Source organism: Apodemus sylvaticus, chromosome 22, assembly GCF_947179515.1.
Source record: "Apodemus sylvaticus chromosome 22, mApoSyl1.1, whole genome shotgun sequence".
Taxonomy (NCBI): domain Eukaryota; kingdom Metazoa; phylum Chordata; class Mammalia; order Rodentia; family Muridae; genus Apodemus; species Apodemus sylvaticus.
The window spans coordinates 51095888-51111709 of record NC_067493.1 but is presented as its reverse complement, the minus strand read 5'-3'; the positions used below and the strand labels follow the sequence as shown (position 1 = coordinate 51111709).

The window sequence follows — 15822 nt, the reverse complement described above, 5'->3', positions numbered from 1 at the left end:
GGACCTGGGATATACCTGTCCCAAGCATGTGCCAAAGACAGCGTTAAGGGGTTGATTCTCTCTCCCTTGTGTGAGTCCTCCTGTTTACATAGCACATGCTTTTACCCACTGAGCCGGCTCAAAGGTCTGAGCAGTTACAGTTTTAAAAGACTTTATTTTGCTTTTAATTATGTGTGTATTATGTGGGTGGGTGTGTGGCTGTTTAATGCAATGCCTGCAGAGGCCAGAGGTGATGGTCCTCTGGAGCTAGAGTGATTTTGGTTGTAAGCTGCCCACACAGATGCTGGAACCAGACCTGGGTCCTCTGGAGCAGGTGCTCTTACCCACCGGGCTATCTCAGTGGCCAACAACCTACATTTTTTTTTTTTTTGAGACAGGGTTTCTCTGTGTAACCCTGGCTGTCCTGGAACTCACTCTGTAGACCAGGCTGGCCTCCGAACTCAGAAATCTGCCTGCCTCTGCCTCCCAAGCACTGGGATCAAAGGTGTGTACCACCACTGCCCAGCCGATGACCTACCTACATTTTTTAACTACTCCCTTAGGTTTTCCTTTGAAGATCTCTGGGTTAATTTATTTGTATTGTTTGTTTTAGTTCAGATCTAATTGTCAGTGACTTTAATTCCCTGAGTAGAGGCTGTTAGTAATAATGACTTTCTAGTCTGTAGCCCTCCAAAGCTTGTGTGGCATCTCTGAACCTCAGAATTGTGTGTGATACCCTGCTACCACCAGGGGGAGCACTGCATAACACTCTGTTGTCCCTTACTTCCCAGCTGCTGCTGAGATGCCACAGGAGGTGTGTGCCACGGGAGGTGTGCACCACGGGAGGTGTGCTGGGAATGCTCCTCTCACCTGGGAAGGCAGGTGACATCTTTCCCTTGGTGTGGGAAAGATGGTTTGAATACAGGAGCGTGTAGCTGGATAGCGGGTCTCCTTCCATAACTCCTGTCATGTCCTATACTGCTCCTCCACTGCAGCCCCACACAGTCTTCTCTTGCTGGTGCGTGTGGTGCCAGGGTAAGGATCCCCCCAAAGTCTGGGTGAGGGGTATAAAGTGACAGTTGGCCATTCGGAGATCGTTTGGCCTTCTCTTGTTTAGATTCTGTGTGGTGAGTCAGGTGCAGACTGTGACATGCATACAGACATGAGAAGGGAGCTTGTGGGAGTCACTTGTCCCCACCATGTGGGTCCTGGGCAGCAAACTGAGTTCTTAGGTTGGTGCCAAGTGCCTTTGCCCACTGAGTCATTTCAGTGGCTTTGCATTGTCTTTTAGGGGTAAAATCTCAAGCGTTCACTCTTCTAGTGACTCCACCTCACAACCCTTTGAAGCATGGCCACTGGGCTCTCCCCCTGTGAGACGCTGTTTAGGCTCTGTTCCTAGGGGTGAACAGCTGTGATTCTCCCACACTTGGGAGGCAGGAGGAGCAGTAGTTTGAAGCCAGCTTGGGCATCTTAGTCTCAAACCTTGAGTGTCGAGCACTCACCACCCAGTAAGCACAGGACGCCGAGTTCAGTCCCCAGCACCACAGAATAGACTCTATGTTCTCCTCTTTGGTTCCACAGCCGCACCAGGGCCAGCAGGCCAGGGCTCTGAGTCCAGCTGGAGCTGGGCCCAGGCAGCCCAGAGCTCCCAGGTTGTGCCCACTGTCTGTCTCAGCTCTCCAGAGCAGCCTCTTGCTAGAAGCCATGTTCAGAAGCCTGCAGTGGCTACCTGGCCCTGTTGTCCCCACAGGCTGTTTACCCCTCCCCTCTCCCAGGCATGCAGAGGCCACTGTTTAGCACCTAGAGAGAGTGCTCCAGCAGGCAGGGCTGTGCGGGCTCAGAAGTTCCTGTAGAGCAGAGTGTCTCACTGAGCAGATGAGCAGTGGATAGGGTCACTCCCTGTGGTGGGGCCTGTACATGTGGGTGCTCGGCAGTTCCCCTGAATCCTCCACCCCCCAGCTACTGCTGCCCGGAGCAGCTCCCAGAGCTAACCACAGGAATGCCTTCAGACTTTGGGGAGGTTAGTCTCCCATCGACCCCTACTGCACTAAACAGATTAGCCTCAAAGCGGAATCAAATTCCCACTAGAATGAATTGCTTTACCGTCACCTGTCCTGCCTGCAGCAGCACCCTTGTTTCCTGAGACTGAGGACCTTAGAGCTTCAGGTTCTCTGCTCCCCTTGTGTTTCTGTGGGGCTTGAGGCCCCAGCAGCTGGTCCACTCAACCGTGGCCTTGCTCATGGTTGTGCCTGTGCCCAGCCCGGGAACAAGCCCTGTTGCTCCCTCCCTCAGCGGCCACGTCTGCCTCTTCCTCTTGAGTAATACCTGGAACACTAGAACATCCCTGCTGGTAACTTTCACTCTGTTTCCAAAGCGCCTGTGGAAGAGGCAGCAGGAGGGTTCCCCAGAGAGCTACTGTGGAAAGCGAAATGCTAACAGCAGTGTCTGCCGCCTCTTTGCCAACAGAAAACCTGGAGTACAACGTGGAGCCTCAGGAAATCTCACACCCAGATGTGGGGCGCTACTTCTCAGAGTTCACAGGCACACACTACATCCCAAATGCAGAGCTGGAGATCCGGTACCCCGAGGACCTGGAGTGTGTGTACGAGACAGTGCAGAATATTTACAGTGCCAAGGAGGACACAGCCGAGTAAACTCAGGGGATGTCCCATCCGTGCTGCTGCTGCTGCTGCTACCCTCTAGGGGAACAGGATTCCTGAAGGACGCGTGCTGCCCCTGGAGCCAGCACAGGACAGCCACTTCACCAGCAGCCCGGCCGCCTCCCCAGTTTAGATGGTGTGCGCTCCTCCAGCCACAGACAGGCTGCTCTCCGCTACACTAGTGAACCAGTTGAAAGGCACCGTGTCCAGTGGCATGGCTCGTCTGCTTGTCCCGTGGTGACAGTGTGTGACTTTCTGTCTTCATGAGGTCTCACCGTCTGTCCATTCTGTCCTCTCACCCCCATCCCATCCCTGTCTCCATCTGTCTTGTGTCAGCGTCTCTCCGCTGGACAGTCTGGGGGCCATGTTTCCTCATATCTGGAACACAGGCCACCACGTCCAGCCCGCCGCCCTCTGCCTTGTGTTAGGTTGTCCTTGGAGGAAGGCGCGGAGCTGGGATCAGAATGATCACAGTTCAGTTATGTGCTAATACAGAAACGCAGGTCTCAAGTGTTGCCCTTCTCTCCCTCTGGGTCTGTGCACATGTCTGCTGTTGTGAGCTCTGTCCTGTTACATTGGTTCTCTGGGCAAATGCACAGCAATGGCCTTCCCGAGTGATGGTCTCCATGCTCAGGAGCTGCTCCTGTAAGATGACTACTCCTTGTTTAACTTTAGGATTCTACTCCAGTATCATGAGTGAGTCTTAGAGCGGCTGTGGGCCCGCTTCAGTAGCGAGGCCCACAGATCAAATGAAAATTGCTTTTAAAATTTGTACCTCCCAGTCCCAAACCAAGAGAACGGGTCTGTTCTGATCAGGAAAATGAGCTGAAGAAGCCTAACCGGGCGAGGCTGGCCTCCCTCATGGTCCCTGCCGCCCCCTGAGTCACGTCCAGACCCTCCATGTTGAGAGTGCTGGGCTAATGGGAAGAGGATGCATGCTTTGGGCTTCAGGCTGCCGGCTGAAGATCTGAAGGCTCCAGGGCATGGACTCCTGGATAAGGTCTAGCCTCAGGTCTCCCTGGCCTCTGTCGGATGCTGTCCGTGAGTATGAAAGGACCAAGCCTTTTCCAGTTCCTAGGGGGCCACCTGGGCCGATGGCACTCCGGTCCTGTCTTCACAATGCCATTGCTCTAGTGAGTGGGGCTCTAGGGGGCTGCCTGCCAGCCTCGCCCTCCCGCCTGCCTGCCGCATGTGCATCCTCACATCCTCCGCCACGGCCCTTCCCCTGCCTCAGGGTGACTGAGGTGGTCTCTAGGACAGGAGGGAAGCTTGAGGTTCTTACAGCTGAAAAAGCTCCTGTCCTGTCTGTGCCTCCCCAGTCAGAGGTGGGGTTGAGCTTACATTTGGAAATGTAGCTACTCAGAGCATCTGCCTGAGGTTGGGGGGTTTTACACCTACTCACTTAAAGGCGAGAACCAGCCCACGAGGACTCACACCCCTGCATCCCAGTACCGAGCAGCCGCGGAGCATGCTGGGAGTCTCCATTACTGGGTTTCTGCTTTGGTTTCCTTTTTTCAGTAGAGAAATGTCAAAGCTGAGGAAGATGGCTTCCCTCCCTGACCTGACTGTAAATATGTACCTAGACTGTTTTTAAATGTGTTTCTTCACGAAGGCTTCGTTTGGCTGAGGGAGCCTATATCACCCGTGTAAGTTGGTATTTGGGCACTTTATATTTTTCTAAAAATGTGTTTTGGATCCTGTACTCTAATAAATCATAAGTTTCTTTTTAAAAATTTTTCCAAAAGTTTTCTCCATTTTCAAAAACCCTGTTATAAAAAGGAGAACTTTCACAATGTTAAAATACTAAATATTTGGTTATAGTAACTTCTCTTCTAATGAATGCCAAGGGGTTTTTTCTTTTTTCTTCTTCTTTTTTCTTTTTTGTACAATTAATAAACGAACTTACCGAGAGAAACCATGCCAGTGACCTGCCCACTTTCATTCGTTAGCAGGAGAGGAGAAAGCAGGGTCTCTCTCCTGAACAAGGTGGACGAAGGAGGAGCAGCTGGCCTTAGTTTTCTTTTACCATTTGACGGGTGTCTTGCTGAGTGCAGACTTTGCGGGCCCTGGGAACAGCTGGAAGCATCCGTGTCGGTTGAGGACACCTTTTTGTCAGCCAATGGAGAACTGCACATTCAAGGAGGGACAACTGGGACGGTGGCCGCTGTTGTCACTGGTGGTATGCTAGCTCTGCTCCGCTCGGGGTGTCCAGGCTACTTGCCCTCCGCACACCTGCGGCTTGCTAGCCAGAGAGGCCAACAGAGGGAGGCGTCTTCCTCAGGCGGGGCCTACTCAAGACGCCCAGAGTTAGCCCATCCCTGGCTCCCTTGGTAGCGAGGGCTTTGTTTTCGACTTCGGAGCACCATTGCCAACGGCTTTGCACCGGCCGTTTCTGCTCTCCTTTGGAAGTGTTTCCGTCTTCCTTGCCGTATTAAATGGAGCCAGGCCAAGGACAGGTCCCTTTTTGTAAAGACAGCTGTCTGTTTGCATTGGTCCTGACAAGAAGTGGGGATGGGCGATTGGATGACCGAGACTTCATTTAAAAGCATCTGTAGATGTCATCATCCAGGTGTAGCCTGAACTATCTCTGTTTATCTGGCTTTGTTTGGATGGAAGGAAGGAATATGTACGGAGGCGAAATCAAGCCTCGGGCCCCTGGGCTCTTTATTGGTTGTCATGGGTGTGCTGCCTTGCGGAAGGTACTGGCCTAAGCAGTCTCAGCCACATCATCAAATGCCTGGCCGGTGCTGGGGGACATCGCTTCCTTGCCTTTGGTTTAAAGGGCATGATGGCCCCACTCAAGGCTGCCTGGAGGCAGGCTGCTGCTGTATTAGGCCCTCCCGAGGATAAGATCCTGTTGTGTGAACCTAGGCCTGGCTGCTTGTGTAGGTGGGCAAATAAGAAAACCACTACTGAGCCCAGCCCTTCACAGCTGTGTTTCGGATTCAGCTACGTCACTGGCCCCTCCCCACCTCCTAAAGCCTGACCGGATCCATGGGTAAAAATTTTGTGCAGTTAGAGCATCTGTGTAAATAGACCCAAAATCCGCTGTGCCGCAAGCACTGTAAAACTTTTCTGCTCATGCTATGGACCGCTGGGGCTGGGGATGGCCTGGGTATCTGGAGACCCAGGCTTAGGGAGGTGACTGCCAAGGGACCCCTGAGAACTTCTCCCCATCCAGTCTGAAGAGAGTAAGGGTGAAGCTACACGTTGAGAGGTTCTCAAGGCTGGCTCAGAGCCGGCCTCCTGCAGCATGTCAGATTGCTGCATGGTAGCTGCCACAGGTCACCCCTGCGTGTCCCACAGCAGGGGCAGCTAGCATTAAAGATGACCAGCTTGGGTGGGGGTGGGGGGTGGTACACCAGTCTTCCGTCCTTGTGAGTGTCACGTCAACCTGCTGCCAGCATGGGGGGCCCCGCTGCCACTACATGCTGTTACTCTTTCGAGTGACACTCTGAGATCTCTAATTGTTCATCAGATAACCCCTATAAATGGTACCCGAGTGTTCTCTTCCAGAATGTTCCAGCCTCCTAACAGGGTCTTGTGCTGCACTCTCTCTGTGATGTAATGGTTTTCCCCTCAGCTGAGAGCAGTCAGGGTAAAGTGATCACTTGAACTGTGTATCCCAAGCCGTTGCAGCTTGGAGATCCTGCCTGCTTCAGGGCTGACTAGTGCGATAGTGTGTCTCTGCGCCATGCAGCTTCCTTCATCTGTCCTCTGTCAGGAGAACCAAACTGGTTCCCTGTCTCAGTGCAGAGTACAGGATAGCACAGCTCTAGGACATGACACAAAGCCGCCACCCCTGCTGGCCACCATCCTCCCCAGCCCTGACTGCTGCTCTCCCTTCCTGTGGATCTGTCTCCCGTGGACACTTGTGTCTGTGGAATGCTGGCCCTGAGGCCTTCTATATCTGGCCTCCTTCACTCACCATCGCTATTGAAGACAGGCCACACCTTTCTTCCACTTGCCTGCTGATGAAGCTTATTCCTGCCTTAGCCTCGGGACCAGCATGCCATGAGTCCCTGGGAAACTTCCTTGTCCTGGCACAGCCATGACCTCTGTCAGAAATGGTTCCTGCTAGGATGTTCTTGAGAACATTTTGCCTGCTGAGGGTGCTCCTGTCCCACTGGGGATATAACTTATGCCCGCAAGTGCCAAGGGGACAGTCAATGTCTGTCTCACTGAGTCAATATTGAAAACTTTAAGGGCCATTGAGTGCTTAGCCCTAAGGGATTTGCTACCAGTCCTCGAGACCTGAGTTCCACCCACACATGCACACTGGAAAAAGAGACACCCACAGGTCGTTGACTTATACACACATGCACAAGTATACACACACACACCACACACACACAAACAATGCACATACATGCGCATTCACAAATACTCTCCCTCGTCTCTCATACGCAAACATACACTCATACACGTGTACACAAATACATTCATAAATAAATAAATATACTTTAAAATGTTTTTCAAAAAAAAATAAATGTGTCTGGAGAGCAGCCTGGCCACAGGCCATGGGCTGAGTATGTAGAGGGTCTCAGGATCTGTCTCCAAACTCCACAAACCAGACCCTGTAAACAGGATAACCAAGACCTGATCCCTCAGCCACCCTCCACCCCCAGGTCCCCCCACACCTGTACTTCTACTGGTCCTTATAGAGCTCTCTGTGCCATACACTGTTCCCTGGGATGTTTGAAACTGGCGGCCCTTCTGCCTGACACCCGGCCGGCCAGCATTTGCAGAATCAGAACCCCTTCACCCCTGCAGATGGGAAGTGCTGGGAAAGTGACCTCACACTATAGATAGACAAGGCGCCTCAGTGCTGGTGCTTCGGTCTCCCCAAGAGGCAGACTTAGCCAAACCCCTTCTGCAGCATCCTCTGGTCCCCAGTGGGAGTGTGGGGTGCATGCAATTCCTGGACATCGCCCCAGAAGATGCAGCCAGAAGATGCAGCCGTCAGCATGCATTCACTCCTCCACAGCCCAGTGCTGTGTCCAGTTAGGCTCCAAATGTTTTTTTGTTCCAGGGATGAAATTCAAAGGAACTGAATTACTCACAGCAGGGAGATGTCACCCTTGAAGGACTGGATTCAAACACTTCCCAAACACAGGCTAAGGGACTGAGACCCTGTCTTTTCTGGCCCAGCGGGAGACTTGGTCACCACTGAGCCACAAAGATCGTCTGGGCAAGGCGCTAGGTAGCAGGGTCACTCGCAAAGGCCCAAATGTCAATGTGGTTTCCCTTGAAGTTTTCTTTTCTTTCTTTCTTTTTCTTTCTTTCTTTTTCTTTCTTCTTTCTTTCTTTCTTTCTTTCTTTCTTTCTTTTTTTTTTTTTTTTTTTTTTTTTATGGTTTTTCGAGACAGGGTTTCTCTGTGTAGCCTTAGCTGTCCTGGAACTCACTCTGAAGACCAGGCTGGTCTCAAACTCAGAAATCTGTCTGCCTCTGTCTCCCAGAGTGCTGGGATTACAGGTGTGCGCCACCACTGCCTTTTTCCTTTTTTAAGTTCCTTTTTTCCCAATTAGTTTTGTGTCTTCATTTGATCTCAGTCTTTAGCCCAGACTGGCCGAAATTATTTTTTTAATTAATTAATTATATATGAGTACACTGTGGCTACCTAGCTGTACAGATGGTTGTGAGCCATCATGCGGTCGCTGAAAATTGAACTCAGGACCTCTGCTCACCCCAGCCCCACTCACTCCAGCCCAAAGATTTATTTATTAATATATGTAAGTACACTGTAGCTATCTTCAGACATACCAGAAGAGGGCGTCAGATCTCTTTACGAATGGTTGTGAGCCACCATGTGGTTGCTGGGATTTGAACTCAGAACCTTTGGAAGAGCAGTCAGTGCTCTTAACCGCTGAGCCATCTCTCCAGCCCTGGCCTGGAATTCTTTGACCTCTTCACTCACCCTTCCGGGGACCCGGAATGTTTCTCTGTGAGGGGTGAGACCAGTCTCAGCAATTTCACCGGTAGAGAACTTAACAGTCGTCACCCTCAGAGCACCAGTGAGAAACATGGGAAACCACAAGAAACATGGGTGAATACTTGGAGAATGTCCTGTAAAGTCACTTTATCATCCTGTGACTGGACACTGGTGGGACGCGCGTGGACCCTGTGTTGTGGCAGCATTCAACCCGGATGGATATCCTCAGAGTTCTTCCAGGTCACAGGAAAGGAAGCGCAGGTTGGGACTTACCTGGGATGCCACAGCTTCCAAGAGACAGGGCTCAGGGCTCAGCCCAGTTCTCATAGTGCCCGCACCAGCTTCTGCTCACGGCTCTCCTGGTCTGTCTGAACACCCGTCTTCTTGAGGATAGCTAAGATCAAGCCATCCTCCTCACAAAGGTGCCTGCAGTTCTGTGACCCAGCTGTAGCAGGGACACTTTGGTTGTTAGTGAGACACACAGAAGGATTGAGTCAGTTGCACACTTTGGGACAGGCCAGGGATCAGCAGAATGTGCGCAACACCATTTTAATTTTCCAGGGATCAGATGCTGCCCACCAGAGGTGCAGAGGCTGACCGTTGATTCCTTGGTCTCTCGTGGTCTCTCAGAATGACAGTTTAGTCACTGATGAGGCAGGGTATTGTCTGTGGAGACTTTGCTCCCGTGAGCTCTCCCCGCTCAGTGAGAGGCTCCAGGTAAGTACCATTCCTCACGTATCCTCTCAGAGCTGGGAAGCCATGAGCAGAGAACATGCTTTCCTGCTCTCAGATGACCAGGGTGGGTCTGTGAGGTGGGGGCGACAGTCGCAGCGTGAGCTGCCCAGACCAGGGCAGTGCTACACACGGGGTGCTAGAGACAAGGGTTTGAGTATGAGAGCACGCAGGCGACTGCCTTGCGGTTCTCCCTCACAGTGAGAGACTCCTCACCAGTACCATCCAGGCATCCTGGCAAACAGGCCAACAAACAACATGGAGGCCGGGCCCAGTGGAACTCATTAAGCCCCAGTGCCTGGTGACCTGCCTGGAGGAGGCCCTTGAGCTGGGAACCCAGCCAGGAGGGAGCCAGTGTGCAAGTTGAACCAGGCACCCTGCCAGCTGGTCGCATGGCCAGGCCTCTGCTGTTCCCTCCAGGGAACCCGAGTTCCTCTGCGGGACGAGCATGTGGGGGCGAGGTAAGTTTCCACATTGTCTCCCGGTGACTCCAGAGAAGCCTGGGTTGGCAGCTTCACGTTGCTGGGTCTCCTGTGCCCACACAGCACAGATGGAAGGCAGAGAGGTGGGGACCTGCCCACCTTCCCTCGGACAGTGTCCTTCTCTGAGGCCTTGAAGCTGCCAGCAGCGCACATTTATCTAGGGATACCACTGCTGTCTTTTAAAAAGCGAAACACTGCTGTATCTACCTCTAAAGGCTGGGCACAGTGCATGTCCCTGGGGCCAGCTGTGTGTGGGGGGTGGGGGAGGGTGTATGGGGAGGGGAGGGTGTATGGGGGAGGGTATATGGGAAGGGGTATATGAGGGGGGTTATGGGGGAGGGGGAGGGTATGTGGGGGAAGGAGGGGTATGGGGAGGGGGGTTGTATGGGGAAGAAAGGGGGAGGGTTTATGGGGGATGGGGAGGGTGTTTTGGGGGAGGGGGTTATATGGGGACTCAGCATGGGCCAAGGAAGCGTGGGTGCCAGCTGTGAGCTCAGCAACCCTGTCTTAAGGCTGTGAGCACCTCCTCTGCATACTCCTCTGTGTGGGGAGTGCGTGATGTGGAGAAACAGAGATGGTGGCCCTCTTTACCCCATGACCAGATCCTGGAGCCTGTTACTTGTTGCCAGCACCATGGCCGTACGGTCCCAAAGGACGATGACCCCAGAAGAAGGCAGAGGGCCTTGGGGGTAGAAGCCTGCACACGGCTCGCCCAGCTGGGCAGCTGCTGTAGGCTGGTGGCTGCCTGGAGCAGACAGAGCCCTGGTGCTTCAGGCTGCTTGCCGCAGGACTCAGACGCCGAAGCAGAGAGAGTGCGAGTTTGGGCCAGCCTGACCACACAAAGATGCTAAATTTAAAATAAGAACAACTTCCGGGCGGTGGTGGCACACACCTTTAGTCCCAGCACTTGGGAGGCAGAAGCAGGTGGATTTCTGAGTTTAAGGCCAGCCTGGTCTCCAGAGTGAGTTCCAGGACAGCCGGGGCTACACAGAGAAACCCTTCCTCAAAAAAACAAAACAAAAAAACTAAAACAAACAAAATCAATAATAATAACAACAATAACAATAATATAATATTCTGGGCTGGGGCATAGTCTGCTGTTAAAGCAATGGGTAACACCAGTCAGGTCCACTTTCAGACACCAGCACATAAATTAAAGATATTCTGCACCAGGTGTAGAGGACATGTATGTAATTTCTAAGTACTGGGGAGGCTGCGGCAGCAGGATTTCCACAAGTTCAAGGTTAGCCTGGCTACATAGTGAGACCCAGAGTACAATAGTCTGCACACTGAAGTACAAATAGAAATGCCTGTGAGGGGGTTGCACTGAGCCGTCCTGTATCTCACAAGCATCATTGTCTAACTAACCCCCCTCAAGCATTTTGAGTGCACTAATGTAATATTTGTTTCTTTTTTAAAAAGATTATGTATGTATGTATTATGCATATATGTATGTTTGTGAGTACACTGTAGCTGTCTTCAGACACACCAGAAGAGGGCATCAGATCCCATTACAGATGGTTGTGAGCCACTATGTGGTTGCTGGGATTTGAACTCTGGAAGAGCAGTCAGTGCTCTTAACCACTGAGCCATCTCTCCAGCCCTAACTCTTTCTTTTTAAGCACTGTCGTTGTGGCAAGGTGGGGGGAGGGGACTCACACACGGCAGCGGTCCGTTCACAAACTCAGGAAAATTCTCTTGAAACTTTCAAAGTAGAGATGTCTGACACCGCAGCCTGAACACAGCATCCCTGAACTTAAAATGCAATTAAAAACGGCTACCCATCTCAGAGGGTGATTCCACAGGCCAGCCCACATAAAGGGGGAAGGAGAGAGCCCACTTCATGAAGCTGTGTGCACTCTGCTCTCCTTACACACACTGGCATGTGCACCCACATGTACACACAGTAATATAACATTTTTAAAAAATTAAATGACTGGGCTGGAGAGATGGCTCAGTAGTTAAGAGCACCGACTGCTCTTCCACAGGTCCTGAGTTCAATTCCCAGCAACCACATGGTGGCTCACAACCATCTGTAATGAGATCTGATGCCCTCTTCTGGTGTGTCTGAAGGCAGCAACAGTGTACTCACATATAATAAATAAATAAATCTTTAAAAAAAATTAAATGACTGCATGGGACATACACCTGTAACCCCAGCATACAGAAGGCGGAGGCAGGAGGATTAGCAGTTCGAGATATCTTTAGCTACATAGCAAGTTTGAGGCCAGCCTGGGCTACATTGGGACCTGCCCCCAAATTCTTCCATAGGAGAAGTATGGAGCCTTATTCCGCCTCAGCGGAACTGGGGCACCTCCTCAGACAGTGCCTCATGTTTTCTCCCCGGCATCCACTGCTGTTCGCTCCTCATGTTATCTCCACTCTGCCTAGGACCGTGGCACCTGTCCTGGGGACAGAGGTGGGGACAACAGAGGCAAATTCCTGGGGTTACTCCAGGAAGCCTCAGAGCTGCCCTGGCTTGCAGATCTGCGAGGACTCAGCAAGTGGCTCTCGGCACCCACTGGGGTTACACAGGAAGGGTGACACTCTGATCTCTGTCCACGAAGCCAGGAGGGAGGATGTGGCCACCCACCACAGCTGCCTCCCTCATATACCTCAGGCTGCCCCGGCTTCCCTGAGCACGCTCTGCTCGGGTTATTTATAAAAAGCCTGCAGAACTCGGCAGACTTGTGCCAGGCAGAGGTGTGCTCTACAGACTGAGAACAGGCCCTGGCAGGGGCTGCTTGCCTGTGACGTCATCTGGGAGCAGCCACTAGGGAACACACACACACACACACACACACCAGCCACAGCTGCTCTGGAGGATGCCTGGTTCTTCCTCACAGAGACTGAGGAGAGCTTGGGGCATCTCATCAGGTGAAAAGGGATTGGAAGCCAGAGGTATGCCAGCTGAGGCCCTGGGTCTAAGTTCCCAAGTCCTGATTCGCTGGCCACCTGGCCAGACCAGTAGGTGGGAACAAGAGGCAGGAGCCAGCCCGATGGGGCCCTCATCAGCTTCTCTCCTATTCACTGCAAGCTTTCTTTCCTTTTTTTTTTTTTTTTGTTTTTTGTTTTTTGTTTTTGTTTTGTTTTGTTGGTTTTTCGAGACAGGATTTCTCTGTGTAGCCCCGACTGTCCTGAAACTCACTCTATAAGACCAGGCTGGCCTCGAACTTAGAAATCCGCCTGCCTCTGCCTCCCAAGTGCTGGGATTAAAGGCGTGCGCCACTGTGCCACTGCAAGCTTTCTTCCTCAGCCTGGACTCCAGGCTGCCCTCTGTTTGCAAACCGGATTCTCTGGGGTTCCCATGCCTGCTAGAGTCTCAGCATTCAGAGTAGTCACTGCCACTGGGAAGGTACTCAGAGCTCAACACGGGGCCCACAAGATGGCTCAGAGGGTAAAGATGCTTGCTGCAAAACCTGACAGCCCGAGTTCAATCCCTAGAACCCACATGACGGAGAAGAGCAGGGCTTGCAAGTTGTCCTCTGACTTCCATGCACTATGGCGTGAGTGTACTCACAGACACGCATGCACACACACATACACACACACAGAGCTCCAACTGAGTGACTTTTGACCTGCAGCTCTCTAATGTGTGTGCACATGTCTGTGAGCATGTATGTGCGTGTGTGCATGTGTTCAGAGGACAGTTAATGGGACTCAGTTCTCTTCCATGTTAGTCGTCAGGCTTGGCGGCTCAAGTATCAAGCTAGACATGTTGGAATCACTTTAGGGGACACCTTCTTGTCTCCACTGTAGTGGCAATTCCTGGTTGTCAACTTGACTATATCTGGAATGAACTACAGTCCAGAATTGGAAGGCTCACTGTGATCCTAATCTCGAGACTGAGATACAAGTTTCTGACCTGGATCTTGGCATGGAGATCTTGAGGCATAGTGGTTATGAATTCCAGAAGATTAAGACAGGGAGATCTCTGAGTTCAAGGTCATCTGGGACAAAGCAAGTCCCTGACGCAGGCGTGGTGGCACACACCTTTAATCTGGGTCACACCCTCTGCTCAAGACCTACATAAGGACATTGGAAGAAGAAAGATTCACTCTCTTCTTCGCCTGCTTGCCTTGTGGGACTGAGTGACTGCTAGATCCTTGGACTTCCATCCACAGCTACTACTGACCATTGTTGGGGAGTTGGACTATAGACTGTAAGTCATCAACAGATTCCCTTACTCTATGGACAACCCATATGTTCCGTGACTCTAAAGAACCTCGATACACCCACCATGCCACCATGTCTCACTTAATAGGGGTGCAGACATGGCTGAGCCAGTCTTAAGCACTTCCGGGAGCAGAGGCTAATGAACAACCTCATTGGAGGATGCTTGGGGTCCAGCTCATTTGGGGGGGTCTCATTCCCTAGCAGATGGGACCAGTAGCTGCTTCTAAGCTTGTTGTGTGTATGAGAAGTCTGTGGGTTCCTGCTGACCCAAAGGAAGGGGCCCTGGTCTATGCCCTTTGGTTGGTGTTGGAGAAATCCTGCTAGTGAGATGGGAGCTCCCCATTTACCGTGCCGCCGCTGTGGCGGGGCCTTTGCTGTAACCCCAGGCCATCTCACGTGCTGTCTGTCCATCACTGCCTACCTCTTGGACTGAGGTCCCCTTGGGACAACTTGTGCCTTCTGTCCATGCAGTCTGCTGCTCCACAGGGCCCCAGGGGTCTGAGTTCACACGCTCCTCTCTGCCCAGAAATCCAGGTCTACCCCCAAACCCTATGATATCTAGTGACTGCGTCCATATCCCAGGGTCCTGAAGTCTTTCTTTGTGTGCCTGCCTTTTTCCTTCCTCTGTGGTGGCTGCTCCTGGCGGACAGACTGAAGGGCAGTCAAATTATACCCATGGCAGATGCCCCCCACTGAGGTTCGAGTAGGAGGTACCACTGGCTGTCAGTGCCTCTGACACTGGTGAATGAAGTCACAGCTGCCCACCATTGAGCTGTGAGGCGTGTGAGGACCATGTGAGCTTTGCCACATGGGACCCAAGGCTTCAGGGTGAGGCATTTGTCATGGGGGCTTGAGCTACTTGGTCCTCTGGGCTCCCCCTCCCTCAACCCTCAGATTGGCAGCGGAGGCACTGGCATTCTGGTGTAGGTACAAATACAGGGGCCTGCACATGCGCACAAGCAGGCCAGCTAGCCTGGCCTAAGTGGCCCAGAGATGCCTCAGGAGGCCACAGCCCGCTGTGCACATCAGACCCTGGTGTGAGTCTAGATCCAGTTCCACCCTTGCTGGGGTCGCTCTGGTCCTCAGTTTCTTTCTCTGTGAAAACAGCACAGATGGACTAGCTAATCCTGAAGGTCTTTCAAGTTTGCCTGGAGTCACTAACCTGGTTCCTTTTGGAAGTGGGAGGGTGGGGCACCATCTCCTCCCCAACCACAGATCCTCCCTCCCCCCCCTACACCCCCCCCATCCTCACCTACCTCTGAACACAGCTGGATGGCTGGGACTCCCGCCCTCCCAGCTCTGATCCTCACCTACCTCTGCACACAGCTGGATGGCTGGGACTTCCCCCCCACCCCCAGCTCTGATCCTCACCTACCTCTGCACACAGCTGGATGGCTGGGACTTCCCTCCCCCCCCCCCCCAGCTCTGATCCTCACCTACCTCTGCACACAGCTGGATGGCTGGGACCCCACCCGCCACAGTTTGGCCCACGTTGGGGCTCTGAATGGAAACTGACCCACATCCTACACCTCCCTCTGGCAGATGAAGGAATGGAGTCTGCCTCTTTGTGCTATTGCAGCTCTGGAGGGTTCAGTGCCAGCGAGGGTGGACATCTGGAAGGCAGTTCCCCTCTCCTGCCCCTGCCTGGTCAGCAGTCAGCAACAGCGAAGGCCTGGGTTCTGCTGAGTCAACGTGCCCAGGCTGGGCCCTTCCTTGGCTCTGCAGCACCTGCCTGGGCTGGTCCCCTGATGGAGACTCTCATCACTTGGCTTCAGATCTTACCCTGTGTAATGCAGCACCCCACCCTGTGTTTATCATCCCTGGGTCTCTTCAGAAGGGAGGAGGGGAGAGGAGGACCCT

At 52.6% G+C, this 15822-nt stretch overlaps 1 protein-coding gene across 2 annotated transcripts in view; it reads left to right on the top strand.

Annotated features, from left to right (window-relative positions):
- The window catches only part of Fbxo21 (F-box protein 21), a 30275-nt gene extending 25899 nt beyond the window's left edge, over window positions 1–4376 (top strand). For both annotated transcript variants that reach the window (XM_052167764.1, XM_052167763.1), the window contains exon 12: window positions 2446–4376. In XM_052167764.1, the coding sequence (XP_052023724.1) occupies window positions 2446–2633 (188 nt within the window). In that variant the 3' untranslated portion in view covers window positions 2634–4376. The remainder of the gene's footprint in view (window positions 1–2445) is intronic.
- The last annotated feature ends 11446 nt before the right edge of the window (window positions 4377–15822 follow it).